Consider the following 13,339-nt stretch of genomic DNA (forward strand, 5'->3'; position numbering starts at 1 on the left):
GGCGGGTTCAGCATTCCCGCTCTGGCCAGACAGCATGGTGGGACTTCTCCCCTTTCTCAAGTGAGCACCCCAGGTCTGGGCAAGCGGAGAGCAGGAAGGATGGGAAGGGACAGGATGCTCGACAGCCAGCCAGGATCCCTGCAACATTGACCAAATTGGCCATGTATAGGAAGAGACGAAGGGCAGTCCCTCATTTTAGGCTATTTATTTAGGTTATTTTCCTGTTTTCAGTGATCTGCTACATTTGCGTGTTCCTATGACTTGTACTGGATGCAGGGTTTCTCCTCCCCTTTCTCTGCTGGCACGCATGTTGTTTGAAGGGCGCCCATCTCTCTGCACCCCACCCTTTGAAACGCTGAGGATCAGTGGCATGGCACCCCGTACCCCAGTTTACGGGCAGCGCCTTTGCCTAGCAGGAAAGGGACACCCACCGCGCTCTTGGGGAGGATATTGGCACTTTCCCATGCGTCCTGCCCGCCAGGATCCAATGCTAATAAAGCAACGTGATCGGTCGTGTAAGCTGGTGGGAGGAGGCTCAGACCCAGCTGTCTATTATATATAGGAGAGCTCTGTACGCATGGCTCTAAACCAATTCCAGTTTGTCTTCCAGGTTAATATTTGAGATACGGTGAGCGGACATCTCCAGAATGAGACTGGCGCTGCTGTTAGTGCTGGCCACCATGGCGGTTTTCTGCCACTCAGGTAAGTTCTGCTGTCTCTAATCCACCCCTTTGCTAATGAATCTGCGCAGTCCTTCAAGACTCGACCACGGTGATTTATGGTCATAAGACCCTTCTTTCCAATTCTTTTTAATTTGCTCTTCAGCTCTACCTAGTATGAACCTATTGAACCTTTAAGAGCTTGAAAGATACAGCTTATGACAGCAGGAAGGTGGTCAGACACGTCATGGCTCTGGCAGTGACGAATTGCAATGTAAACGTGAACTTAGCAACGAGAATTTTTAAGAAGTGCTTTAGTGAATTGAGGGGGTTGTAAAAGGGCATTTACCATCAGAAAGTTGCTCTTCAAAGTAACGGAAGGGAAAAAAAAGAACAGACTTTTCAGTTCAACTCTTGAAATTAAAAAGAAAAACAAACAAAAACAAGACACAGGAAGAATCCTTAGACTGAACCCCTCCTTCTCACCCCCTTTTCCCTTTTGAATGTTACATCATTCAAACGAAAGCACTGTTTTAAAATGCAGTCAAGAGTAAGACCTTCTGGGTGACAACCAGGTCTCAAAAATATGGAGCGAGATGTTCGGCGACTTTCAAAATAAAGCGTTCAATTAAAAAAATTTACATAAGGCAGCGGGTGCTTTCCGCTTTCAAGCTATTCACCAAGTTTGCCAATGGTCCCATCTCTTCTCCCCTAAAGACAGAGACGTATTTTAAACCAGAGGCGCCAAAAAATTCTCCTGTGAAATTTCTCAGCACAGACAACTTTTGAGTTAACTGTGCAGGGACAGTATCGCTGAGGGTTTCGGACGAGCTCAGGAACTCCAGTAGCACAGTTACACCCCGCGTCCAGTTGTCCTCGCTCCAAGGCCTGCATAGTTGCTGTAAATACTTGAGCAGTAAAATAACTCATATAAATATTTTGATTTTATTATGGCATTTCAAACTAGTTTGGTTCATTGCAATGTTGCCCAACTCGGCTCTTTTCTACTTTTTATTCCAGCTACAGCTGTCGCTTGCCCAGCGCTCTGGAATGCGGCCGCAAAGTTTCTCTACGGGTCCGTTCAGGATTATGTGGATGCCATAACTCCATTCGCCCAGACACCCATTATGCAAGCAACTGAACGCCAGTTAAAGCAATGTGTGCAGGACTCGGTCACAGACAAGACAGCTCTTGCCTTTTTAGTGGTAAGTTCTCTCTTCTCACTATCAAAGACTGAAATCAGATTCAAAAATATGAGGGTGTTAGGCAAAAGGAGGTGGAAGTGTTTTAAGCTGACCCTTTTAAAGCTGGTTGGATACAGAAATGGTGGTGGTGCCTAGGTTACAGAGGAAGGGTATACATGTTGTATACTAAACACAAAATTTTTTTAAACACCTTGATCGGTTCCAACCAAATTTGACAGCAAAGTGGAGGCTTTGAATATGAAGATAATATGAATAACATAAAAATATTATTTGTATTTTTGTTCTTCTTGTAAGCTTTGTTCTAAATCTTTGTTTCAGACTCAGATAATTGCCTTATGCTAAGGGCACCATATTCTAGGGATCCCTTATCCTTAAGGAGCTGGGAGGACACTAAACATCAATGACATCTGCCAATACCCACCTGCCGACAGCGAAGAACTACTCACTGAATATCTTCATTTTCTTCTTCTTCTCTCTGATTAGTGACTAATCACTATAAATTATCTACCAACCTCCTATGATGTTTTCCTGTTGCTTACACTTTGTTTCAATAAACTAAACGCAATTCAGCCTCACGTTCGTCTTTTTAGGTTGAAGACAGCATTTGCTTTCAGAAATGATGTACTAAAATCATTTCAAATACGGATAGTTTCATTCCTGCTGTCCCAGCTGGAGATTTGACTCAAACTTATAGCGCGGCAAAACCAATCTGTAAGCACAAGGCTACGGTCACAATATCTGGGCCAGATCCTCAGTGCTGGAGGAGATGGGGAGCTTTTAAGGATGTTGCTGTCCCTCTAACAGAGAGGTCAAAGCAACTGAAATCAGAGCTTTTGTCTCTCAGCTTCCCTGTAACATTAAGATCATGATATAGATCCCTCTGTAAAGCATCAAAAAATACAGAGCACCACCTGAAAATTCAGAGCGGGGCAGGGGGATCTCCCATCGCTAGCAACGCAGTTATGACTTCAGCGTACGTTTATTCACACTTGGAAAAGAAGAGAGGTCATTTCTGTTTCATTTGTTAAATAAGGTGTGAAACCCTTTCTGCTTACTCAGAATTCTTATTTCTGAGGAACCCTTAAAAAACAAAAGACACCCCAAAACCCCCACTGACTTAGCTGGGAGAAATTTTAAAACGTGCTCGATCTGCAATTATTTTCCAACTTTCCTTGTGGGACCTAGAAAACACACACAAGAGAGTCTGCATGGTTTATTCTTGCACCTTAGGAAAAGGCTTTTTGTGTCTTTATTTGCAAGGACAAACTCCTAAAGGGGGCACTACACTGGTATTTCTAACCTTTGCTAACTAATAGCTCCTAATAACAAACTCCGTTTACTAACGCCAGGCCCAAATCAGCCTTCCTGGTAAAAAAGTAGCCTAAGGAACGTCTGGGAAATAAGAAACCTAATGGTAATTCTATACATTCAAATGTACATGCAACATAAGAACATGACGATAATTGATAGGTTTTAGGACCTTCAGGGTCTTTGCCTCTTTGCATGTTTGGACCTTGGGGATATTCAAGGCGGTGGAGAGCTGTGCTGAGGGGGTCACGGAGTGCCGCCAGGTTCTAGAACCGCCGTGACGCCTGTGTGATGCAACTGTGCGTTTCCACGGCTATTTCGCGTTCCCCCTCCCTGACGCCGTTTGGGAGAGGAAGCCAATGCTGTAGAGTGAGAGCAGACAGGGTTGTCCCTATCCGGGTAGACTTCATGGGACAGGAAAGGTGAATTATTTATGCTGTGTTTTAGGATAAATGATTAGCTACGCTGTACCTGAGAGGAGTTTCATCCCTATACTCAAAGTACTTCTGTAACAGGAGAAATTATTTCAGACTGTTCTTTCTTAGTGGCCAGAACTTATGTTGTGGCAATTCTCCTCCTCTCTCCCCCTTTTAGGGGCAAAGCCAGCATACAAGGTGCACAGAGCAAATTAACTAGCCAGGGCTGAGAAAAGCACAATTCGATTAGCCTTCGGCTGCCCTTTCTGCTACACTGGAAGGAAAAACATGATAGAAAAATTTCAGCTGATTAAAAACAATATGCCTTTCTTTCCTGGCCCTCTTAACTCCAAGTAATTGAGGTTAGGAAGTAAAGGCGCAAGACAGCAGACTTGTCCTCAGACAAATAATCCTCATGCGCATGAACAGTCCTCTTTGTTTTAAAGTGTTTGAGGGCCCATGCGTTCGTTATTTTACATTCAGATTTCTGTAACTTTGGGAAATCCACGGTGCGGGAGAGAAAAAGCAGTAGCTTTGCTTCTTCTGAACGCCAATTTATCTAGCTTGCGGATTACCAGTAGTGCATTTGAGTGTATTCTGCTCTGAAAAGCGTTAACGGCCCCAAACGTGGAAGCGTGCAATGCTTTCTCCCTCCACCCCTCCACGCAGGGGCAGTCACGGTGAGTTCACCTGAGCAGTTCAGCAGCACAAGCAAGACAAATAAGCATGCCAAACGCAAATAAGCATGCTAAGCCCTAAGCAGCAGTTTTGTACTGCTAAACTGCTAAAGAAACACAGTCATAAACCATATTGTGTTAGGCATAGTGCAAAACAGGAAGGGGGGGGGAAAAAAGGCAGCTCTTCCTGGACCCCAGTAAATATTAAGACAAGAGGCAAAGGATGGATGCAGACAGGTGAATTGGAAAGAGCGAAAACAGTATCGACGAGGATGACAGGCAGCAATCTCAGCACATCAGCAGGATAACTGCTATTGTACTTTTGCCGGCAGAAAAGGGAAGCTGTAAGGGACCAGTGTAATCTCACGAACTTCCGTCACACCGTGGAAGATACGGAGGCAAATACCTGGGAAGGGAGGCAGGGATTTCAAACTCAGGTTTTCCAGGGATGCTCGCTCACGCTCACTGCTTCAGAAAAAAGACCTGCTCACACACCAATGCTAAACTAACCTGGCACAGCGCAGAAATGAGGGGAAGCCTATCCTGGACCTCCTACTTGCTATTCCAGCACCTCTTTGGTCCACCTTGCTGGTTAGAAAAGGCTAGGAGGTGCGGCAGGATCTCCACAGGGTACAGCAGGATCGTTATTAAATGCTGTATTACTGATGACCTACGGAAAAGCAGCGTTACAATGAGTATCAGAGGAGAAAGGACCTTTCCTAGTACAATGCAATATTCCTGGGAGCTACCAAGGGTGGGATTTAGCTGAATATCAAGGCACCGTTTAGAAAGATATTCAGCTGGCCAGCCAGGCGATGTTGAATTTAGGATGTGGAAGAGCCACCGAGACTCCCCTGACTGCTTAACTACATCTTTCCTGACTGCGATTGGAGGGTAGATGCCACGCTGACATGCGGATACTTATATTTAGGCGTCAAAAATCTAACTGAATCTCGCCCCAAAGCCGAGAAGCTGTCTTCAAGCACCTGGAGATTTTACAGATCAGGTATTTTTTTATAGGACAGAACTCAGATGATATGGGACCAGGCTGAGAATTTTTTAATTGAAACGCAAAAGAAGAAATAGAATCCTGCTTCTTTCCAAAAAAACCTGTTTGTAACTCTTCTCCTCTTTCCTTAGGCTTTGCAGTCACTTCCCACCATGCATCGAGCCTGGGTGGGGACCTGGAAACCCCATCGCCCGCGGGGCCCCATAATGGCCCAGTTCACTAGCCCGGGACCCAAGTACTCGATCCCAGGGACAACAGGTAAAGCAGCTAGAAAGTCGTGCAGCGCTTTTAGTAAATTAATGGTAAAATCAGCTAAAAAACAATTAAGTAATTTAATAACTCATTACAACACAGAAAAGGTGGCTAACTGGCATCCACCTAGCACAGAGTTGCTGTACCGTAACCCTTCGTTATTTTAAACACCGCTGCGACACACAGGCTTTGCAGCTTGTCCGTTAAACATTCGGGACGACGGCACGAAGGCCCAATTTGGACGCACGTCTCATCGCCTCTGCTGTGGGGAAGCTGGGATGAATCGGGTTATTTATGATCTACAGCAGTGGTTCTACAGACAGCTAAGGGCAGGACTAACCGCGTATCCCCCTTGCGCGTGAAATGATGCAAAGACATTCAAAGCCCGAAGCTTGTCTTAGATCTTTGTCATCCTTTTCTGTTGCTCCAGCCTCATCCCTTTTCGTTTTTCCTCCATGATAGCATTAAAGTTTCAATCTGTTGGCTAAATATTATAAAAGTAATTTTAAGAACACACAATTTAAAGGGATTTATCCCTGCGGTATTTTCAAACGTTGGTTATTTATTTGGGACCACCACTTTTTATTTCATTTATCAAGCTGTCCTTTGCTACGGGTAGGAGGCTGCTGTTTTTATATCAGTAAAAGCAACTGACAGGGCAGCATTTGTTGGCGATATCCCCCTTTGGGATTTCGGAAAAGCAAAAAAAATTGCCAAAGCATTCTTTACGTTTGCTTTAAGTTAGCTTAGCACTGCTTATGGAGTAAAAATACTTCATAATAATGGAATTCTGGTTATCTCACAATTAATTCCCGAGTGCCTACATTTTTGTGTCAGTCTTTTTTTTAAATAGCCGCTTTGAACCATGCAGGCAGGAGATTTTTTAAGATTATTTAGCAATGCAGTGTCAAAACCATTTCTGCTTGGAGATGCGCTCCTCTGCACCACAAGGCGCTGTACAGCTCTCTTACACCATGCTTTGAGGGAAAAGTCACACTCAGAAGATACCTTAGAGCTTTGTCTATTTTTGGAAAGTTCCTGAAGAGCTATTTCCGGTAACACTGATTCAGTGGCTCTCCAGAAAGAGGACAAGCCTTGAATCCCTGTTAGGAGAACAAGGCAGAAGACCAGGCACATTTGCGGTCCTCCCGCGAGGCACGCAGGAGCTGAAGCAAGCAAAATCTGCAAAATCTGCAAAATCAAAGGCACCCCAATGTCCTGGAAGGGGATTTCATGAGGCCAACAGCTCAGACTACTCCAGTTACAAAGGAGCTTAAAATACAATTGCACGTAGGTCTCCTTTCACATGCTTTTTCTTCCTAGGTTACCTGAAACACGATCCTACCAAAAAGCAAGCCCCTGCCTACACATGCAGCAGGGCAAAACCTCCTGTGAAAGAGGGCTGCTCTCCAGGCCCTTGCTACTACGTGGATTCCTCCATGACCAGGACGGGCAAGTACGTTGCTCCAGGATATATTATGTGCAGCCGTCCCAAGGTGACCACGGAGATCACACCTGGGCCAGGTGAGTGACATTTCTCCAGCCATTCCTTCAGGCGAGGCAAATATGCCTTACCGTCATTCTGGGTTTGCAGGGTACAAAACAACCAGTTTGCACCTTGCATGAGCTTTAGATGCTTTCAAACAGAAAACAAAAAGAATCTGAGCAGCAATCAGTGAAATACGAGAAAAACTGCTGCCTAGGATCACAGGCCATGCATGCACGGGGCCTGCCAAGAGGAACAGCAATGCCAGACGAAGCAGCTGGGTGAAGAAAAATCTCCCTGCAGGGCTATCCCAAGAGGAAAGGGCAAGAAGAGCTGGTCAGCAGCTGGCAATTCTGCAGCTGTTATAAAAAGTACCTCCTAGCAAAGCTGCTTATTTGCCTTGAGAAGCCAGAACTTCACTGCTTCTGTCCTCTTCTCCCCTGCCCTAGGTGATTACTTCCTGGAGAAGTCAAAAAAACACATCTATAAATGTGCTCCCGCACACTCCATGTCATTCAGGCACAAGACCATCAGCATAGACAGCACTCCAGGTAAGTGAACGAGGGTGAATACGCGCTTGCAGCCCAAGTCTCCTATAGCGAAAATCTGGCGTTCAACTTTTAAAACCGGGCTAATTCAACATCTACATAACAGGATGCAACCGTTGCTCGAAGAGCTTTATTTCTGTCTCATAGCTCTATAATTATAACAGTATTTCCATGCTTGCTTGGAAGACAGATGCGACCAAACGTTTTGCATCGCAGCTTGGCTTGCTCTGCAAAGGCAGAGCGAAAGCCTTGCTATGCAAATCCCAGAACGAAGGTCCTCTGCAAAGAGCTTGTAGTCTAAACATGAGACAAGATGAGAAGGAAAAACCTACAGAGACAACAAGGAGCTCTAGGAGACAGTAATGGGAAGGATGTTCACCCAGGACCTGAACACAGTGATGCCTCTGTGGCAAAGTAAAAGTTTGTCCTGGAGGATGGACAAACCAAGTACTTTTAAAAGCTCAGGTCCAGAGGAGCAAGAAGATATAGAAAAATCCACATTTATGCCGGGTCGTAGTGTGGATTTCGTAGAATCAGTAGTAATCTTACATCAAGGAGAGCTTTCCTGTCAAAGGCCAGCTTTCAGGCAACTAGAAACCACATCAACTTATGCCCTATCCCTTGGTGGGGGCGGAAACCTCAGCAAAATCACGTTCAAAATCCTGGGGCACGCAGCCTCACACAGTGGTGAGACACAATCTGACAGAACATGTCTGTGTTCCTGGAGTTGCCCACAACGTATCGCATCAATTGCCTAAGGACCTACACGAAGTCTTCTCTTTGGGTGCAGGCTCTCTTGACAAACGCTCAGTCTCCTCTCTTGGTCCCTAGGTCTAACGTATGCCTTTCCACTGATACAAGCTACGCTGCAGGTTCTCGGGAAATTGGGGTGCACAGGGTGGATGGTTTTAACACAGCCTGGAACATCCAGTAAGCCAGTTAAGGATATCTTATTGCGGTTTCTCGCAGTCCAGGGGCCACCTCACCCCGTGCGAGCACTGGCGACTCAGCCTTGCGGGTGCCTACTCTCACTCAGCATCACGCAAGACTGAGGGATATGAAAGAGGAAGGACATCCTTCCTGCTCCTCCGAGACCTGATGTTTCTCCTGTCCCCTGAGGATTCACACGCGCTCTCTTCCCATTCCTCCCGCAGGCCCCGGCACCTACACAATCCCGAGGGTGATGGGACCGAACACTGTGTACACAACTGCCAGTCCGTGCTATTCCATGAAATGGAGGAGTAAACTTGGTCTCTCTGAGAAAGACCTCTGTAAGGTGAGCTACACTTTGACTTCTTTTCTGCATTAGCAACTGAAAGTTATCTGCTCTCTTTGTGGTGGATCCTTTCTTAACATGCAGCTCATTGCAGCATGAGCAAAACCCAAATAATCCAGGTGCACACTGACAGGGTCACAAGGATCCCCTGCCGTTACAGCAGGAGGGGGGGGTCCGCCTACCCCTGCAGACCTTTGCTTTCTAAGAGGCCTCACTAACAGTTTTGATGATGCAAAGCTCCTTCAAGCTTTGGATTAAGCCTAGTCTTTGTATTTAGTCCTTGCAGGTTGAATTCGCATTGCTGAACGCCACTGTGAAGAGCTGGGAGTGGCAATAATGAGGGTGGAGGGAAAAAGAATATCCTCAAAGCAGTTACTGAAATATATTTTAAGCAGAAAACCAAACCTATTATCACAGGCATCCACTCTGAGCTCGCCAGGAACAGGACTACGTATGCCAGGGGCCATATAAACACACAAACGACAAAATCACTGCCCATGCCTCAACAAGTTTGCAATGGAAGTGGCTGCAATGTTAAGAGTTACTGCTACATGCATTCAGTAGCAAAGTCTTAAACTCCAGCCTGCCTGCCATTGCCAAATAATTTGCCTTACTGAAATACCTAAAGGGAGTCAAACCTTTGGACAAAATGCGACGTATGTTTTTCTAAGGTACACAATGTTTGTAGATATTTGTATAACAGGAGTTTCACATTATGCCCCAGAGCATCAGCTGAAAGACCACAGGTTTTTTGGATAGGTAGCAAACGCTCCTGTTCCAGATACCATTGCATGTCAAGCGTTGGCGAGGCTCTGCAGGGAGGCTTGTACGAAATACAATGTTAATTAGCAAGGAGGAAAAAGGAAATTGGTGTTATGCAAACTTGTCCTCTGCAGTAACAGTTTCTCAAGATAAAATACAACAAGGTTGTCAGAACTGTCACAGTAATAAGCATATTCCAAAACCAGTAATATTCTATCAGGGAGTTATATTGGGAATGGAAGACATGGAATACACTGCCAACATGCGAAACGCTTATATTGATAGCGGATTAAAAAAAAAGTGTATTATATAAAGCCTATTTGAAAAAATCCTTTAATTGCAAGCCTTATGTAAGACCCAGCAGAGATCACAGGCGCCTGGTGTTCTGCTGCTGCACATTTTAACTTCCATCTCCCTAAGCGACCGTCCATTTGCAATCTGGCAGCGTGAGGAGGCTCAGAACAGATGCGAAATGCCTCGTGAAATCTCCTACAGGAGATGACAGCTGCTGAAATGCTGAAATATTGAAAGGAAATGTTGAAATCTTCTTCTTTTGAGGAAAACAATGTTGAAATTGCTCAACTGTTCCAACCCCATTTCTTTGGCCAGTTAGATGAACTAAGGTAGCCCTCCTCGGAAACCAGGAGGAACCAACACTTCCCATTTTTACCCAACAACTCCACTGACTCTCTTACAGACTCCAGGGCCTGCTGCATACCGGAAGACAGAATTGGAGGTATATAAAACGAGAGCTCCCAAGTACACTATGAGAACCCATAGTAAACCTATAGGAGATAAAACAGTAAAACCAGGGCCTGCGGACTACTACGTAGGAAAGGTAAGGCAGCTGGCCATCCTCTCCTTTTCAACGACCATCCTTTAATAATCTCCCCTTCCGCTCAGGCTTTTGAGAACTAAGTAATATTGTAGTATCACAAACTGCAGGATCGGCTTGTTTTAAACAGCTACAACCGGCAAGCATCTTTTTACTGCTTTTTTGAAAGGACTGTGATGCTAAAAAAGGAGAACTGGTACCAGTGGTAAGGATTAGATCCTTCAGCACACTCTCATGCACTGACATTTTTTATATTTTATGTTTTAGTATTTATGTTTTAGTCATATCTGAACCTACAGAGCACATATACAGAAGCGCGGGATGTTACGATCTCATGCACCGACACAAAGAAAGTTTTAAACAAAACACCTCAGTTACTTCCTTCCCTTGTCCCAAATCTTAACAGAGGAACCATAAAGAAAACATCTTTTCTTCTCCACTATCTCAGCAATTAAATATTATTTGCCCATACATCATACGCTCTTCAGGATGATATGCTGCAGTAGGGAAAGCCCTAAGGGAAGTACAAACCACGTAGGAATCAGGCTATCAAACACTGATATGCGGATATTTCAAGGTTATGGACCAACTTTTCTTCCCCCCCCCCCCCCCCCCCCCCAATGCAGAGCAAGCAGGACAAAGCTTCAGAAAGCATTGGGTAGAAACTTTGGAATGCTGCATTAACTGAAACTTCTGGGCAGAATGATCTAAATGGGATATTTTCCAAAATAATGGGGAAAAACCTCCCTACTCTTTCATAAGTGACTCAGAATTCTTAAAATGGGTCGCAAAAAGGAGCCCTTCATTGCACAACACATACGAAAATCTTCCAATAAGTATGTCACCTCATCCAATACCATTTCGTCACAAAATGAGACATGCAGACACACGCGCATACTTTACGTAATGTGGTGAAGATAACTTGGAGGGGAGAGGAATCTGGCACAGCTTGGCTTGAGCTGGAAGTCCTCCAAAATTTGAGGAAGTTCTATTTCCAATTGAGCTTTCCATATCAGCTATAATGATAATTATGGTCAATTTTGTGTTGGAAACAAGACCTTTTGTTTTACTGTCCTTAAAAACCTAAGGAATGTATTTGAACTATCCCTAAACTATTCTTCTTTTTTCTTCATGCTACTCCCCGCAAAAGAGAAAGAAATGGCAATTGGTAATACTAACAGAATATTTTATAGCAGAAGGACATTTTTAATGGTCTGCTAATAAATGAGGTTTAGAGTAAGTGTGCTGCTGGACTAGACATAGCTAGCTAGAAGTTTCATGGTGTACATACACCAACATACGATAAATGGCAAAATGGCATAAATACACTTTCTAATGACAGATGGTCATCACTGAACAAAAATCTGTTCTGCCTGGGCTAGAAAAGAGCCTCTAGAAACAGTAAGACTATGTATTTTAAGTAAAAATACCTCTCTCTCAGTCTACCATTTATCACTAAAAATTAATTCCTATTGCATGCACCATTTCACCGGGTTGTTGCCACACTTCAGGACAGGTCCAGAGCAGCGACGTCCTTCGCCGTTCACCCTTCTTCCTTTTCCCCCTCGCAGGTGACGCTGACCAAGCCGCAAGCCCCTGCGATCACCTTTGGCATCCGGCATTCGAAGTACACAGCCCCTCTGATACTGAACACCTGACCACCTCCGGGCAAGCTGCGCTTGGAAACCGCACTTACTTGCCTGCATCACGTTGCTTCGCGTTTTCAAAATCGAAGGATTTAGAACAGCTTCCCTCGGGCCTGCAATCATTCATCTTCAGGTAATTAACGGCATTCTGCTAAGCAATTACGAGCATGTGAATTCAGAAAGCGATTACTCGTATTGCACCGTGTCCTATTACTACCAAAGGACTTTTTGCATGCTTGCTCCTGTTCAAGTAGAAAATGGCCCTGTCGTGCTCTCATGATTAAATCTTATATGCTAACACTGGTGAATGCAACTGCTTGCGCCTGGTTCCTACCGACTGCAGGAATATCACCTCAACCCACACATAAAAGACTTTATTTCCTATCGATAAGATAATCTTTTGATTTGTGTTTAGACTTGCAGTGGTTTCAGCTGCCTGTTTTATGTTTTTTCTAGTGTGTTAATTGTGGCATTAGCATTTGAAGAAAAATAAAACAAGAGTTATTCTGAATATAACATGCCAATACAACTGAGTTTGGCGATCCACCTTTAGATGGCACTACAGAAAAGCATTTAAAAGAACACGGCTTGGAGCTTAATTCAAATTCTTGGTACACTACAACTTTAATAAAACAAAATACCCCCAAAGATTTTGTTTATGCACCTTGAGCAGCAGGGGGAGAAATAGTCTGTTTTCCCCTATTCAATTTTCATGTCTCAGCAAAACGTTGCTATATTAGAACTGAAGAAGTGCACCGAAATCAAAAGCATAACCAATGTCAGATACCTCTAACAGCACATTTTCACCTGATTGTGTTAAAAAAAGTAGGCTTTAGATCCCAATTCCTCGCTTAACTCTGGAAAAGTACCATTCCTCACCTCAAAGGTACTGCGCAGAGCCCAGGCTGAGGGCAGACACTGTCCCCCCCCAGAGCAATCCAGGAAAACGCTGCCCCATGGACAAAGTGAAGTCCTTCCCTACACGCTCACACAGGAGAGTGGAGCATCCTTACGCCCCCATGTCGAGGGAGCTTGACACAGCTCCAGCTCCTGGAGCAGTGTTTGCTTCCCCCCCCCCCCCAGGTGCAACCTGAAACACAGTTGCTCTGCATTCTCTCTTTTAAAGGGCTGTGCCTAAAAGCCACAGTCAGGTCCCCAAATTACTTGCATTTAAGGAAAAATAAGGAAGCCAATAACAACTGGATTCCTTTCAGTCTGAAAAAGCATTCTTCCCAATTTATACAGGAATATTCTCCTACT

General features: G+C 44.6%; 1 protein-coding gene across 1 annotated transcript; it reads left to right on the plus strand.

The window, feature by feature from the left end:
• The first annotated feature begins 5,390 nt into the window (after positions 1 to 5,390).
• CIMAP1A (ciliary microtubule associated protein 1A) lies at positions 5,391 to 12,217 on the plus strand. The gene is made up of 6 exons (XM_013948254.2): positions 5,391 to 5,532; positions 6,850 to 7,050; positions 7,462 to 7,563; positions 8,715 to 8,836; positions 10,296 to 10,436; positions 12,005 to 12,217. Exons 1-6 carry the CDS (start codon positions 5,427 to 5,429, stop codon positions 12,089 to 12,091), a joined length of 759 nt encoding a protein of 252 aa, XP_013803708.2. The 5' UTR covers positions 5,391 to 5,426; the 3' UTR covers positions 12,092 to 12,217.
• Positions 12,218 to 13,339: the final 1,122 nt, after the last annotated feature.

The sequence above is a fragment of the Apteryx mantelli genome, chromosome 4 (genome assembly GCF_036417845.1).
Source record: "Apteryx mantelli isolate bAptMan1 chromosome 4, bAptMan1.hap1, whole genome shotgun sequence".
NCBI lineage: Eukaryota > Metazoa > Chordata > Aves > Apterygiformes > Apterygidae > Apteryx > Apteryx mantelli.